General features: G+C 38.2%; 2 protein-coding genes across 2 annotated transcripts in view; one reads left to right on the top strand and one right to left on the bottom strand.

Moving 5' to 3' along the window:
- Positions 1-15908, bottom strand: part of LOC134789843 (solute carrier organic anion transporter family member 3A1-like) — a 122063-nt gene that overhangs the window by 59397 nt on the left and 46758 nt on the right. Inside the window, exons 2-3 of the mRNA XM_063760509.1 lie at positions 15813-15860; positions 575-700 (exon numbers count right to left, since the gene is read on the bottom strand). Coding sequence (XP_063616579.1) covers positions 575-642 — 68 coding nt within the window. The 5' untranslated portion in view covers positions 643-700; positions 15813-15860. The remainder of the gene's footprint in view (positions 1-574; positions 701-15812; positions 15861-15908) is intronic.
- The window catches only part of LOC134789834 (tumor protein D54), a 222948-nt gene that overhangs the window by 166738 nt on the left and 40302 nt on the right, over positions 1-15908 (top strand). The gene's annotated exons all lie outside the window — the stretch shown is intronic.

Below are 15908 nucleotides of genomic sequence, written 5' to 3'. Positions count from 1 at the left end.
AGGCATAAAACGTCCACCGATGGACAGTTAAGAGTGTTGCTGTTTGTACCTAGGTACATAAGTATCTAAATAAGGACCGAAAAAAGTATACCTATTTAACTAATCTATCAAATAACACGAAAAAAAGGATTATATAAACTTGCAACATAAAAATATTGAAACACAGTATGTACCTAAAGAGTAAGGAAAATAGTAAAACATCACAATAAAACTGTCAACATTCCGACGATTAGGCATGCTATGCCGATTACCGATAATATAATATATTCAAGTGTATGGCAAATTTGATACAACAGGATAACAAAAACAACGTTAAGCGATTTTCGAATAATCAAACGACAAATACAACTCTCACACCTCACGAGGGAACAATTTTAAGATTATATTAGGAGCTATTTGACTTTGTAACAGGCCAATCTAAATTTGCATTATTTAAGCTTTAAAATTAGAGCTAACTTTCGAGGCTACCTATCTAAAATATTATGACTACCTGTGCCCCTTCTTACGCTGTGGCTGTGACCGCTCTTCCATCGCTGGAGCCCAATAAATCCCTTATATAAAATGTCTGACAGACCTGTGGCCCTTCCTGTGCTGCGGCGCGGCGTTGGCGCCGCCCGCGCTCTGTGCTCGCTCGTCCGTCATGCTGGAGTCCCGCGGGGCTCACCGCGTGCCCATTACCGACTGTAATCAACTGCGCCACCTGTACGACAAAAACAATCATTATAACCTCATTTAATAGTCTCATTTTTTTGCGTGTATTTGTGCTATTAACAGCTATGGGTTAAATGGAAGGAAACTATAATTACCTACCTATTTAACCTATTGATTATGTTTTAGTACCTACCCAAGTATATAATTACTCTCAGCAAATTAATAATAAATATCGGTTTTATTGCTGTGGGTTTGTTGAATTGATTGACGATTAAATATCGTACAATGATAACATTTAATAATGAGGATTATAAACTAAAACGTCTAAAATAACGTAGGTATTATAATAAATTGTATATATCGGTATCACGCAATATGCAATTCTTATAGACGGATGAATATAAATCCATGAATACAAATCCATTAAGTATTACATTATTTACACATTGCACATTAAATTTAATGTAGATTTCGTGCTATCCGGCCTGGAGTTATTTGCAATTTGTATGATAGTAAAAGTATTTAGTACCTATACTTTTACAAAACACACATTTAATGCAATTTAAATTAGGAAATGGTACAAAGGCGAACTTATCCCTTGGTATACTAATGGTGTGCAAAAGCAACCCGGACCACTACGCATTAATAAAACACCAATATGTCATTTTTGTTAACTGTATCCAACTTTCACAAAGAATCATAAAAAAAAAAAATTCTCGATCTTCAATAATTACATTAATTACATCTCATAATTATTTAGTGCAATTTGAACATGAGACTTGGACTTATCTTTACAAAAATATGTTTACTTAACCTATGGCGTCATACGTACGAGGCAATGGCAATAACTAATCCAATAACGTGTAGGTACAGAATACGTATGTAAAGTACACGTTCACAAATCGAAGCAGTACTTATCCCTTATCAATATACATAGCTTGCAGTAAAGACGTCATTATACGACCTATACGTATTAATTCAACACTGGGCACGCGTGACCTCCATCTGCCGAGATGACTTTCGGAGAATTGTGTTGTGGAACTTTATACTCAGTAAACCAATATAGGTGCGTCATTCGAACTGGGAGAGTGGGGTTCTATGCGATAATTGACGGCTTCTAGCCTAATCGGTAGTGACCCTGCCTACGAAGCAGAAGCAGGAGGACCCGATCCAAAATATAAATATATGTCGGACCCTGACACCAGAAAGACGTATTGCAGCGTTATAGTTCATTATTTTAGACGCCTGTATAAAATCGATTAGCAATGTTGAGCTACGTATTATTTGGTTGTAACAAAATAAATAAAGTTGTGTAGAGAGTAACTCCGTCTATTGGCGCATTGTTGAAATAAAGTTGCGTAGAGAGTAACGCCATCTATTGGCGTGTTGTTGAACTGAGATGACAGGCTTTGGAACGTCGAGAGGTTTCTCTCGAGTGAGCGTAGGCACGAGTTGGCGTTTTTGTCGGTATGTTGGTAGACTGGTCGAGCAGGTTTGCCAACTTGACTGAGGCGGGAGCGGAGAGGCTCCGCCGCTGGTAGTTCTTCTTGATCGGACCGCGCTAGAGATCGGACGTACTCGTTAGCCAACCTCGTGCCTCACTCGCTACGTTCCTGAAGGTTTATACCTGAAGGATTATTCTGATAGCTTATAGAATCCCGCGTTCTTTAACCATTTAGTTTTATTTCAAGTGTTATTTTGATTTCTTATGTTTCATTAGAAGCTTACTTTTGTGAAATAAAGAAATGATGTGTTATGTGTTGTTTTAACTTGTTTTGAAAAGATTTATCCCTCTGAGTTTGTTGCCGGTCCCATATAGGGCTAAATCTTCTCAGGTCAGATATGTAGGGTTGAAGCCGGCCTAGTTTGACTTGAATAAAGATTTAAACGGTTTCTTTTTACTTTCATATCGCTCCCTTGAGTTAAGCATAGCAATTAGTTCTTTTAAACATTTAGTACTGAAGTAAAGTAGGCACTAGTATGGTTAACGAGTCCTAATGTTTATTTCATGCACTGGAAGCAATGGTAGCATACTGGTTTAGCTGTGAAGTAATACATTATCGTACTACCCCCACGCGCCCACCGCCTTTGAGACCATCGGTATTCGACATATATATATATTTTTTTAATCTAAAGGGTGACACCCACGACCGCTGTCTGAAGTGATTACTTTCAAAGAATTGTGTTATAAAGCAGTGAAGTGAAGTGAACAAATATGGCTGTGTCATGCGAATTGGGGGTCGCATCAATGATATGAATATAGATAGTGTGGTTATTAAAACAGTATCACTTGTAAGCCGACCACTGACTAACAGTCCGCCGGACGATATCGGCCGGTCAGTTGTTCGGAACTGTCAAATTTTTGTTCTAACTGACAGGCCGATATCGTCCGGCGGCCTGTTAATCAGTGGTCGGCTTTAGGACGACATCATTCATCCAACCTAGACCTAAACAAGTACAGTTGGTTCGTACCTGGTCCAGCGTATATCGTTGGCTATTCAGCGCGGGAACGCCGTTGGTATTTTGGGGACGTTTGTGCCGAGTACTTACCGGATTAGGATATAGGTTTATGGCTTATTATTATGTGTTTTGTAATGACCAATTTCCTTTTAAATTTGACATATCTGAAAATATACATTTTATTTTGACGAAACCTGAGGTGGATGAGCTGTCTGTATACTCTGTATGATGACGAAGCCTGCGCTGTGGATCTGAAGGTACCTATGCTGTTATTATTATGTTGTTGTTTTTGGGTCAATATTTTTTTTAGTAACAAGTACAAATTTAGTTCTCTATAGCGACCTCTTTATATAGGTACGAGTAGTTTAGGTGAATTGCGATATTCCTTGAATGTTGTGTATGGGATCAGTCTACAATTTATATGACACAGATCATACACGATTCATTACAGTTGAGTTTACTTTGATAATTTGTACATAACTGCTGATGGTGTTGTTTGTATTGTGTAATAAAGCAATTAATTAAAATAAAACTGATATAAAAAAGAGTACGCGATAAAGGCCCGTTTCAGTTTAAATAATGAGTGAAGATTGTGTCACTTTTAAGTATGTGATAAAGCTAGTCATAGTCACAGGTAGCTATTTAACCACAAGGCAAATGCACCTAGCTCCTTTAGAAATAAAAATACTTACTCAGAAAGTTAGGGTTACGAATGTTAGGTATCTGATACATGTGCCTCTACTCTACCCGCACCCTATACGGCTACCACCAGTTTTGACATTGACAGTTACGCTCGCGTCTAAGTAACTTACTTTCTATACATCTCGCTCGTACTCGCATATTAGTGCAAGCGAGATGTATAGAAGAAAGTAATTTACGTAGACGCGAGCGTATCTGTCAATGTCAAAACTGGTGGTAGCCGTACTAGTATTTGTAGTTTAGTTCTAGAGTAGGTGTACGGTACGGTAACATGCCCCACACCGAAAAAAATAATTTTCTACAATACTACCAGAACGTATAGTAATTAAAAATATAGTTATACCTACTAAAATCCGGTAGTAATAACAAAAAATGTTGTATCGTGTAAAACTTGTTTTTTAAACATCACTGTTTAATTCTAGTTAAATGCAATTTAGTACTGCTTACAATTTCGTTGTATATGTAAAGATGCAAGTGTTGTAAATATTAAACGTTTGTCTCGTTTAATATATGCATCGTAACACTAACTATTGATATGTAAAAATAAAGATACGAGTGTACACGTTACAAGTTATTATGTTGTGGTTACTATAATGCATTGTAGTCTGAACGAATCAAACAGTTGTGCCAACACCACGGTGTATGCGCGGGTGGCGGGGGGCGGAGAAAGGAATTGCGCAAGTCACAGAACAGCAGCCATTACGCCAGCGTCTTACGTTCCGGCCGGTCGATGTTTTATTTACGTAGATCCTGTCCATAATTTTATTGTAAACTAGTACAAGTGCGTGTTGTTTGCGTGTTGCTGACACAGTGAAATGTGCGGGCTCCGATTAAGGAAAAGTCCTCCCGCACCGATGTGGATAAGGAGGGATTCACACTGGTGCCACGCCTCGTAAAACTCTGTGTGGCACTGCGGAGCCGGTTAATTCTGGCCTACGAGTTGCGACACCGAGTAAGGTGCTCTACGTGTCTCGCCTGCATTACTCCGCCGGGGTTTGACGAGGTGGTGGAGTACGTCCGCCGGAAGACTGGCTACACGCTGAGGGTGCACCAGCTACAGTCGCGTCACTATGTGCACTTCAGTTCATTTGTAGTGCGCGTGCCGCGGCCTCTGCAGGACACCATCGCAAGCGCGGACTTCTGGCCGAAGGGTGTGGTGTTTCGGCGGTTCCGGGGCAACCTGCCGAATCCTACGCCGAGTCAGACGACGCTACGGAGACACGCTGTTACGTCGTCGCCCAAATCCAATGTTTAATTTGTATGTCATTTTTGTGTCTATTGTTTTCTTTGTGGAGACAAAATGTTTTTTTCTTTTGTAGTGTCACAGTGCCTTGGTTTTACTGTAATGCTGTGTTACTTATTTGATCAATAAAATAAAAAAAAATAAGTGTGCTTAAAAACTTGTCTGTATTTACTAGAAGAGCAGTGTACTGGTTATATATTGTTCACGTAACCAGAACCCACTGTGCTGAAGGGACTTCTAAACGGGCCATATGTTCACTGCAATATGTGGCCGGCAACTATTAATGTCCCTCTCTAACATGTGAGTAAGAGGACACCAATAGTTGCCGGCCACATATTGCAGTGAACATATGGCTCGTTTAGAAGCCCCATTAGCACAGTGCGTTCTGGTAACGTGAACAATATAAAACCAGTACACCGCACAAATCGTTCAGTTACATATACTGAATACCTTGTTATAACAACAGGACAGGAACGTATATGTTACTGTATTATTTAGTAACCATTAACAGACCGGCTAGTTGGGTTTACTAAAAGTCTTATACCCACTACTATACACTTCATAGAATTAACAAATTTAATTTAACAAGAATGGTCTGGTTATGTTTACAAAGTGTCCTGTCGTCACATATACAACAAGACAATATAGTACAGCTAACCAGATTCTGGTTACCAGTACCAGGTTTTTTTTTCAGTGCATATTAGCTTCCATTACTCCGACTGACATTTGTTGATTAGATAGGTACTCGCTACATCAGCAATCCAGATACTAGCTGAATAGAATCTCACAATAGATTCATATTATATCTACTTTGAACGAGGGCTTCCAAATTACTAAATTATGGTCACATGAATCTATGGCAAACATTTTGACTGAAAATGCCGTTAATTATCCACCATGAGTTCTGAATCCACAATGCGGGTTGAAAAAGTACCTGCGTGTAGACGGGTTTTAGTAACGGTCGATGAGCGTGGTCAAAGTTTCGCGAATTACATGAAGCAATGACCGCATAACATTAAAGGTGTGTATGTCGATTAAATATTTACCCGTTAACGTTATGAATAGTGATGGTAAACTGCAAAGTAAATTGTAAAAACTGTATTGTACACAAAAATAAATTACCAAAGGGGAAATTTATGCTTATAACATGACTGATCGCTTTGAGCAAAAGTGCCAAAGTTGCTTTACAATGATAATACATATTTATTATTTATAGTTAGCTTGACAGGTAGAGACTTATGTCTTGATTACAACAATCATCATATATATAAAATTGAAAACCAGAACGGGATAAAAAACGAGAGAAGAAGCGAGATGACGTCTTACAAATTTCTAAAAAAGTTTTTGACACGTTTCTCAAATACGACAAACGTATGATAAGAAAAAACTGTTCCAATCTATTATCTAAATATGAGAATAGAACTAAAGCATAAAAACTATCGCTTTCGATGCGTATTTAATTTACAATAAGCAAAAGCAATTTTCATAACAATCTTTATTTGACGACGATCGGCCATCTCTCGGCAACACTCGGTTGTTTTCGTTTCGGCGGTGTTACAGACTAGACCAAATTATCGTAAGTTAAAGTAACCTAAATTATGTTTGTCATGTTGGTATACAGTTATTTCGTCGTTTTTTTACACGAAGTAAAATATAAAGTGCTGTCAACCTCAACCTTAGTCTTATAGCCCATACGAGTGACTTATGCCATATATGACTTCAATCAAATTAATATGATCATATTATTTATAATTTTATTTGTATTTTGTTGTTTTAAATTTCTTTTTGAGTTATATTATTCAGATTGACTTTCACGGCTTCGGCAAAAATTGCCATGTCCGGGGAACGGGCTGTAAGTGCATATTAAGTTATAATGAATATGATGTAGGTAGATAAAGTGCATGACTGCATGTTCAGATATTTTTGAGCGACCTGATGAAAATAAGCCAATGTACAGTCAGCAGTCAGCCAAATATCGTAATATAACTTTGTTGCCATAGAAATAAGGATGTGTTACGACATAGTGGCGAAATATTGAGAGACCAAAGCGGCTAAGTTTCAGTGGCTCGAACACTTAGAGATAATGGGAGAGGACCGTGCCGTGGAGAGAGCGTACCTACTTGGGACAACAAAATGGGAGACGCCTGAGTGGACGTCCTAGGTGCCGCTGAAACGACGTAGTTGCTCAAGACCTGCTCAACCTCGGCCATGGCGACTGGGGAGAGCTATCGCAAGACCGAGAAACATGGCGTGATCTGGTGTCGGAGGCCAGGACTCACTTTGGTTCGTTGCGTCACCGTAGCCGTAGTAAGTAATGTTAATATCCAGAAAAGGAAATGGGGACTACCTACGTTTGTATGAAAAGTTAGAAAAAAATTAGAACGGGTGAATGACAGTGGGGGGTCAATCATGTGTAAACTCTGTGGGCAGATTTAGTCCATGACTACAATGCGAACCCACGCAGCGTCAGAAAGTCTATATTTGTTATTGAGTTACACTTTATATTATCTTGAAAGCTTTCAGATTATGGAAAGAGAAAATGGAATGATAAAAATAGAACGAGCCTTAATATTTATAGAATAGGTTATTTATTTTAGCGTTCACATTTATTTTTAACCGACTTCCATTTCATAGAAGGAGGAGGTTCTGTATTCGGTTGTGGCTATGTTTTTTTTTTTTTTTTTTTTTTTTATGTATGTTCATCGATTACTCCGAGACCGGTGGGCTGATTTGAGTAATTCTTTTTTTAATTACACAAACGGGTCTACCGCGATATAATTTCATTGTTTTTACCTTTAATTCCGACGTTTCAGCTGAGTTGCACCAGCTGTGGTCACGGAAAGACTGACGTCCCAACAAATGTCAACGGAGATATTAATAAAACACCACTAAACTACCCGAAATTAGTTTATAAAAATGTTCGGGGTAGACAAAGAAATTGCAGCTACCCGTTAAAGTTTAATGTTTATTGTCCACGGCACGCAACGCAACACTCACAGTATCCGTACACTGGTCCGAAGATATATCCGCTGGTTTCAACATTTGATTCGCGGTAGACCCGTTTGTGTAATTAAATATGTGTACAAAACGCGAGAGTTTAAAGTGTTATAATTCTTTTTTTGTTCGAAAGGAGGTACTTCCAAGGTGGTCCCACATTAATCTGGTGCTGTTCTGATGATGGGATCCATGAGGAATTGAGGGAACTCCTCAATTTTTACATGCACATGTAGGGTGATTTGGGTGTTTTCTTAAGCAACTCGAGCATTTTCTCTCGAAAACCACCAATTTGATGAAGTGGACCTGATGATGATTGTTTTGATGATAATCATGACGATTTCTTAAAATGTACGACGTTCAGCGATTATTCCGAGACCCGTGGTCCGATTTGAGCAATTCTTTTTTTGTTTGAAGGGAACTGCCTCCAAGAGCGTCCCACATTAATCTGGTGCTGTTCTGATGATGGGATCCGTGAAGAATTGAGGGAACTCCTCAATTTTTAAAGGCACATGTATGGTGATTTGGGTATTGTTTTAAGCAAATCAAGCATTTCCTCTTAAAAACCACTAATTTGATGGAGTGGACCTGATGATGATGATTGTTGATGATAAATGATGATGATTTTGTAAGTGTAGATTACTCCGGAACCCGTGGTTCGATTTGAGTAATTATTTTTTTTGTTTGAACGAAGTTACCTCCAAGGTGTTCCCATAATATTGTTGGTTATAATCTGGTGACGGAATTCATAAGCAAATGAGGGAACTCCTCAATTTTTAAAGGTACGAGTATGGCGACATCGTTGTTTTTTATAGTAACTCAAACATTTCCTCCCGTTAATAACCCATTTGATGAAGTACAAGTGGGCTTGCAAATATTCGAAACTTTCAGGTATTCGAATATTCGACTTTTTCTGACGACATATTCGAATATTCGAATAATTATTCGAATATTATAAAAAATAAGAAAAAGAACGAGAAATCGGTTTATTATCGTTTTATTCAAAAGCTTATTTCACTTATTGCTAAAACTAATGATATTTTGCAGAAATCCACTTAATTGACTAGATTTTATCAATTCATCCTACTATGAGATGCCCACATTTATAAAAACAAGTAAAACGCCAAAATAAGACGTATTCAATATTTCTAGATAAAACTTTTATTATAAATGCGCCGTTGAGTGAAATAATATAACTTTAATCATCTAAACCAAACCTAGGTATGTAAGATATTTTTTTAGTAGGTAATTAATTTCTGATTTAAATTAACTTGTAGTCACTCAGAGGCCTTAATTAATGGTTGGCTTAATTATATAATATTGTAATATTTAAGGGAAAAAGTTAGTTGACTACTGGATTATTCGTCAGCTAAAGGTGCATAGTTAGATTACCTAGTTGGGCACTTGGGCAGGTTTGGTACGATCAAATTTGAGAATTGCGATAAGTGCGGGCAAGGTTTAGTCTTAATAAACAGAATGACCCTTTAACTTAAAACTTATGCACCGTAAAAATAACATACTTTTTGATTTCGTTTTCTTTCAAATTGAGTTAGGTTTCACTGTATTCACGAAGTCTATCGAGAGGAATACAGTAAAAATATTATTTCCTTCGTATTTGGATACCTACCATTACTCATTCACTGTAAATACCCGGAAAACACACAGAAACTGTAACTGCAGCGGATTAAATAGATTTTTTATAGTAATAAAAAATATTCGAATATTCGAAACCTGAGCGGCCGAATATTCGAATATCAAAACAGGCCGAATATTCGACAAATTCGAATATTCGAATATTCGAATTGCAAGCCCTAAGTACAACTGTAGCCTTACCACGAGTATGACACTACATCTTCGCTATCGTCTTCGTAACTTACTTTCTATACATCTCGCTCGCACTAATAGGATGCCAGTACGAGCGAGACGCATAGAAAGTAAGTTACGCACTCGCTAAGCTAATATGTCAGTGTTAGACGTATGGTAAGGCTACTGAGGAGCCGGGAAATGGCGGTTGAAGGGTTGGTGCTTCAGGCTTCAGGGTCGAGGGGTTCCGTGATCAGGGGTTGATGTGCTGTGAGGTTGAGTGATCTGGGGGTTGAGGGATTGGGTCAGTGGCGGGGCGGAGGATGGATTTTGTGTTTGTGCACTGTAGTGACAGGAATGATTACGAATTTAGTGATACGCATCATTATTATTTTCATTCATGCGTCACGCGTCACTCATAAGCTGTTAACAATGCCTTACAATTAAAAATGGAGAAATAATAACTTTTACAAATAAAAAGAAAACCGACTTCAAAAAGGATAAAATAAAATATAACCCGTTTATAAGTATATGCGTTACTAACTGATATGTTTGAAGTCGGTGCCAAGACAAATAGTAACAATACCGGTCAAAAATAATCAGCTTTATGTCTATAAATCACATTACAACTGTACTAATAGGTATTATAATAGTGAAAGTTATACTGTCTGTCTCTTTGTCACCTTTTCAGCTAAACAACTGCCATGTAAACTGGTGAAATTTGCCATGCAGGTAAAAAGTTAAAGCCCTGTAGATGGTTCTTGAATTGTTTTATATTTTGAAATCAAGTTCTCTGGATAAGAGGCGGGAAATAACTCAGTCCCAATCCCACACCTGAGTACTATGGACAGTTCGAAAATTAGTAAAAATTGCTGTTTAAAAAACATATCGGCAATCGCATTGGTTTTATACTAGTACCGACAAACATGGTACGGACTGCGCCAAGGTTGATTGACAGTGGGTTCTTAGGTATCTACAGAAAGTATGATAATTGCTGTCGTGTAAGGCAATCCTTGTTATGGCAAACATTGTTACCGGATCGCTCTAAAATCATGGTATGTTTCAAATTTGGCTTGGCACCGACTTCAAACATATCAGTTAGTAACGCATATACTTAAAAACGGATTATATTTTATTTTATCCTTTTTGAAGTCGGTTTTCTTTTTTTTTGTAAAAGTTTTTAGCAATATCTCGACTGATAATCTTTTTCTTACGTTGCCCCGAGTAATAAATATAGAAATTATATTTTTCTAAGCGTATGTTTCACACCACGCGTGTAGGTACAACAAAAGTTCACTTGGTTACTAACATAAACTAATAACAACAGATGATGGTATCATGCCATTCCGTACAGCGTGACGAGAATGTGCCCCAACATAGCTGTCAACTGCAGCACTTGTATTATTTGTTGTACCTTGCCTAGTATACTAGAAGTAATGTCATGCTCCTATAATAACGGGTTACTAACATAAACTAATAACAACAGATGATGGTATCATGCCATTCTGTACAGCGTGACGAGAATGTGCCCCAACATAGCTGTCAACTGCAGCACTTGTATTATTTGTTGTACCTTGCCTAGTATACTAGAAGTCATGTCATGCTCCTATAATAACGGGACTAAATTGCATGTTCCAGGGCATTTTTTGCACGTACAAGGTACGAAGTAGAACGAACGTTAGCAACATGTGTGAATGATGCTACACTGTTGGTGTTGACAGGGTCATAACATAACATTTATTAAACATAACGAAACTTTAAAGGCGGACGTTATATCGGTTATATTCACATTTACCAAGACTTTTCTGACCTGTCACAAAATAACAATGGCCCCAAGTGATATTGATAAGTTCCACAGATAGCTTTATGAGCTGAATTTACTTTTATAGTAATAATATCGGCGTAAACATTAGGTTGGTCATCAGGATAGGGCAGTAACAGTTATAATTGACAAAACATCCGTTCCCTCGTAGACCTGCAACATTACGTAACCTTGCAGAGTAGATCTGTTGCCAAAAATTCACTCCCGCACATTTTGCTCAGGCAGAATAGCGAACTCCGCTGCGGACTAAACGTGACTAGGGAAACTATTATATCGTTTAGGTCCTATGTTTGCTGCTTATATTAACATATCTGGTTAATTGAAAGCGGCTTACTTAATTATTTTATGACAGGTACCTACGTTGTTTCTAGTTTAATGCTAGCTGTAATGCAATTTTTAATGCTAGCTATAAAAACTATCAAATAGCCGCCACGTACCATATGGCAACAATTTAGTAAAAGCGTATATAAAGTCACATTCTTTGGTAAATAAACTAGACGTCAGACGTCTGGCTGCCCATATTTGAGCAACGTAAAAACATGACAAATAATAATATCGCTTTGTTGCTAGAAGGACTTGAAAAATCTAAGCATAGATCAAAGCAGTATGTAAAGGTGACTATATAAATATAATGCAAACCAAAGACTTTCAGTAATTATCACATTAAGTATCTGTACTGACTTTGCTATTATGCGATGATTCTGATTCTATTGACAGTGTAATTATTTACTGATTGTAATGAAATAAAATTATAAGACATTTTAATGAAAAGAAGGACATGATCTAGTTTGTCTGGACCGTGTAAATTAAGGATAGACACCAGTTAGATCATAAATCTATATTGTATATTGTGATTTTTAAAAAATGTTCATAGAGCGTGCTATTGGTCGATCAAACAGGACATTAAAGGAGTACCTAGTCGTTAGGCTGACAACGTCTGTTAGATTAGTGAGTGCGAAGCCAAGATTTATAATGTGAAACAGGGTGTGCGTTCAAGGTTAAGGTAGGCATTAACCATGCGTGCGGTCGATACTTTCTACGTCTTTACTAGATTTACTAGTTTCTTCATTCTCAAATTACGACAGTCAAAACATTCGCCATTAAAAGCATAACGCTTGTTGCGTGATTGCGTCGCCGTTGCGTCACGTTTGACGTTTCGGAGTCGGCGCATCTGTGGTATTGTCTTACTTGCGTTTGCGATTATATATTATTATGAGCGTGAGCTTTTGATCTCGTTAAATCTATGGAATATCCGCTTCTACTTAAATGTACAACATAACATTAGTAACATGTTTACGGTCCGATGATGTAATACCGAAAATAGATAGCAAAATTACGGATTTAATGCTTTTAGAGTCCGTTCGGAAAGAGAAGAGTCGTGGAAAGTATCGGGCCTCATACATTCCACGAGTCTTCTCTAACTTCTCTTTCCGCACAGACTCTACCGACGAATAGCCAAATAAACAACCATCATAAAAAGTAGGGCATTCAACAATTTCAGAGTTTATTCTGTACAATCTTGTTTAAACCAAAACGAGTTAAGCGAGCAAGAAAGAGTTCGCAACGTATCAAAAGTGTAAGGTCACCTAAACATTCAAATTTGTCCTTAATACATTGTTTCAAAAAGTGTGGCGGTACGCGTCCGCACCGCGGCCTCCGTCACGGAGGGAAAGGCATGAGGCCGCGAGTGGGCGACGCTGCCCGCAGCTTAGGATCGATCCAAACACCACATTTCAATATCAACCTCACTGACAGGATCTTCACAATCAATATTAACATCAAGGTCAGACTGGCTAAGCTACGTTATTAACGTTTGTTCGGGTGATCTAATCATCTGTACGAGTAGGTAATATCTGATTCGGGTGATCTAATCATATGTACGAGTAGGTAATATCTGGTGATCTTCTAAGATTTAAAACTTTACCGTTAATACCGATTGCATATGGCCCAACAATGCTTAAATGCTTCGCACAGTGCTGAAGAGTGTGTTTTTTTTAGTGTGGGATTGCGATTATGATTGTGATAAAGCACCAAAAGGAAAAGTAGAACGTTGCGGTCGTTTTATAGTAGACGGTAGCGTAGTTTAGGAAAATTCTAGTTCAAGTCTGTACTTATTTATTTTTTACTTTCTTAGCATACTTATCAGTCGACTATGATCAACTACTATATATTCAACTATGATCTCCTCACTTATATGAGGAGTAAAAACTCCATTGACTCGAAGCAACGGGTGTTCCACTGACTTCTGCCACTGTTTACTAAGGAAACAAACAATGACAATACTGACAGCTTAGAGACCTCACGTATCGTTTTATAATCTATCTTCACGGTCTTTACTTTGGGAAATAGTGCACTAGATCAATAAACTGAGTGGTCACGATCTCACGATTATAAATAACAAGCAAGAGACAGGAAGCAAGATGGCTGACGTAAACAAAACTGTATCTAAAGTTACCTACCTACCTACTGCTGCCCAAGAGCAGTCAACGTGTGTTCTGTTTATCGAGAACCGGGTGAAGGACAGCCATTGTTATGTGAGCAGATAATCAAATAATTGCGAAAACAAACTACCGATCTCAGTATTTTAATAAATGAGCTTACAACATTCACACATTAACTAGGAAAAAAAGAAAAGAATTTAAGCAGGAAGTTGCTAAAGTAAGGCAGGTAATTCAATATTAGTATTAGCCAACCTTTTGTTTCTATTTAATGTGCATATAGAAATTATAGAAGTGAATGCCGCATGTGGACTAATGTCAGTCGGAGACTGGACGAATACAGATCGGGCAGGACCGGTTCAGTCGCAGCCGCACAAGCGTGAATCATTAGCTAGTCGGTCAACGTTAACTGCACGTGTTGTGTGCGCGTTATTGAAACGTCTACGGATTTATATCACTGCCTCGTGTCTCATACACACGAATACCCGATTGCAAAACAGTGTTACAATAAAGAGGTAATAAGATACTTATTCGGACAGCAATTAGTAATAATTAAAAATTATATCAGTTTCTTTATGAGCTGTGTTTGAAACGAAGCAGAATCATTAAACATTGCGTGAGAATGATACGTGTCAGTTTATTGTTCTCCGAGATCGCTAAGAGCAACAGCTCAATCGAAAGAAGGTGGGATGAATCATCCTGGAATGACCCATACCTAAAAACAGGGGCGTAATTTGAAGGCTTTAATGGCTAAGTCACGGGTATGCGGCGGCAGTTTGGAAAAAGCTAACACGGGAATATTTATGGAGAATTCCTGTTTACGTTCAAACAAGCTTAAGTAGGAGCAGTAAAGTTGGAAGCGCTAAAAATCTTCTACGCTTACAATTCTTCGCCTAGTATATATGTTCTGGTGATGAGCACATGAATGATCTTTTGACCATCTATTTAATTATAAACAAAACGTGTTCCAAAGCCTTACCGCATTGTCTAAAAATGAGATAGGTACAAAGAATAACAAAGACAAGCTATCCTTATCATCTTTAAGATGAGCTTCTAGTTTCTTTAAAGAATATTCAGCGACGCGGGTGGAAAGCGAACTATAAATAGCTAATGGCAAAGCTCTAGAGTGTTTGTCCCTCCACGTCCCTGTAAGTGCTCTATTGTTTGCACACAGCTCCAGCACGCTGAGCGGCACGCGAGATAATCGCTCCTGGGATAACCCGAGGAATAATATGAATGGAGGGAAGCGACGACAGCGGAAGTCATATAGACATATATTCATTCATACTCCCGATCTTGTCCAAAAATAGCTACGGGCGGTATCGGAAATTGGTACCCGAAAACGTTTAGCAACGCAAACTTGTCAACAGTTGACCTATCCAAGTCCAAGTGTATCTACGACAGATTGGATCCAAGGTAAGCTTGCGGGACAACCTCCTAAGCCACGATTGTGTTGTCACGGGCGTCACGGCCGAATGTATCGCTGCAGCTAATCAACACATGATTGCATGCATCACGTTGCAACTGACGCCGCCGTGTTTGAAACGGGAACGAGGTCGATACCCTGCATGTGGTCCGGGATTTTAATGTAATAATCAGGTCTTTGAAGCAATGCTTGCGGCTAAGATCATAAAACATGTCGCGTGAACAATCATAAAAATGACACGACATATTTTATTTACATAGAAATATGGTACAATACCTTTACGACAACGACTTGTATTTCAGGTTCAGGGTCTCATTCCAAAACCTGGAACAAATTAAAAACAAACTTTAAACTTGGATGTACCTATTAGTG

This window comes from Cydia splendana, chromosome 4, assembly GCF_910591565.1.
Source record: "Cydia splendana chromosome 4, ilCydSple1.2, whole genome shotgun sequence".
NCBI classification, from domain to species: Eukaryota; Metazoa; Arthropoda; class Insecta; order Lepidoptera; family Tortricidae; genus Cydia; species Cydia splendana.
This window is presented reverse-complemented; position numbering and strand designations above follow the sequence as displayed.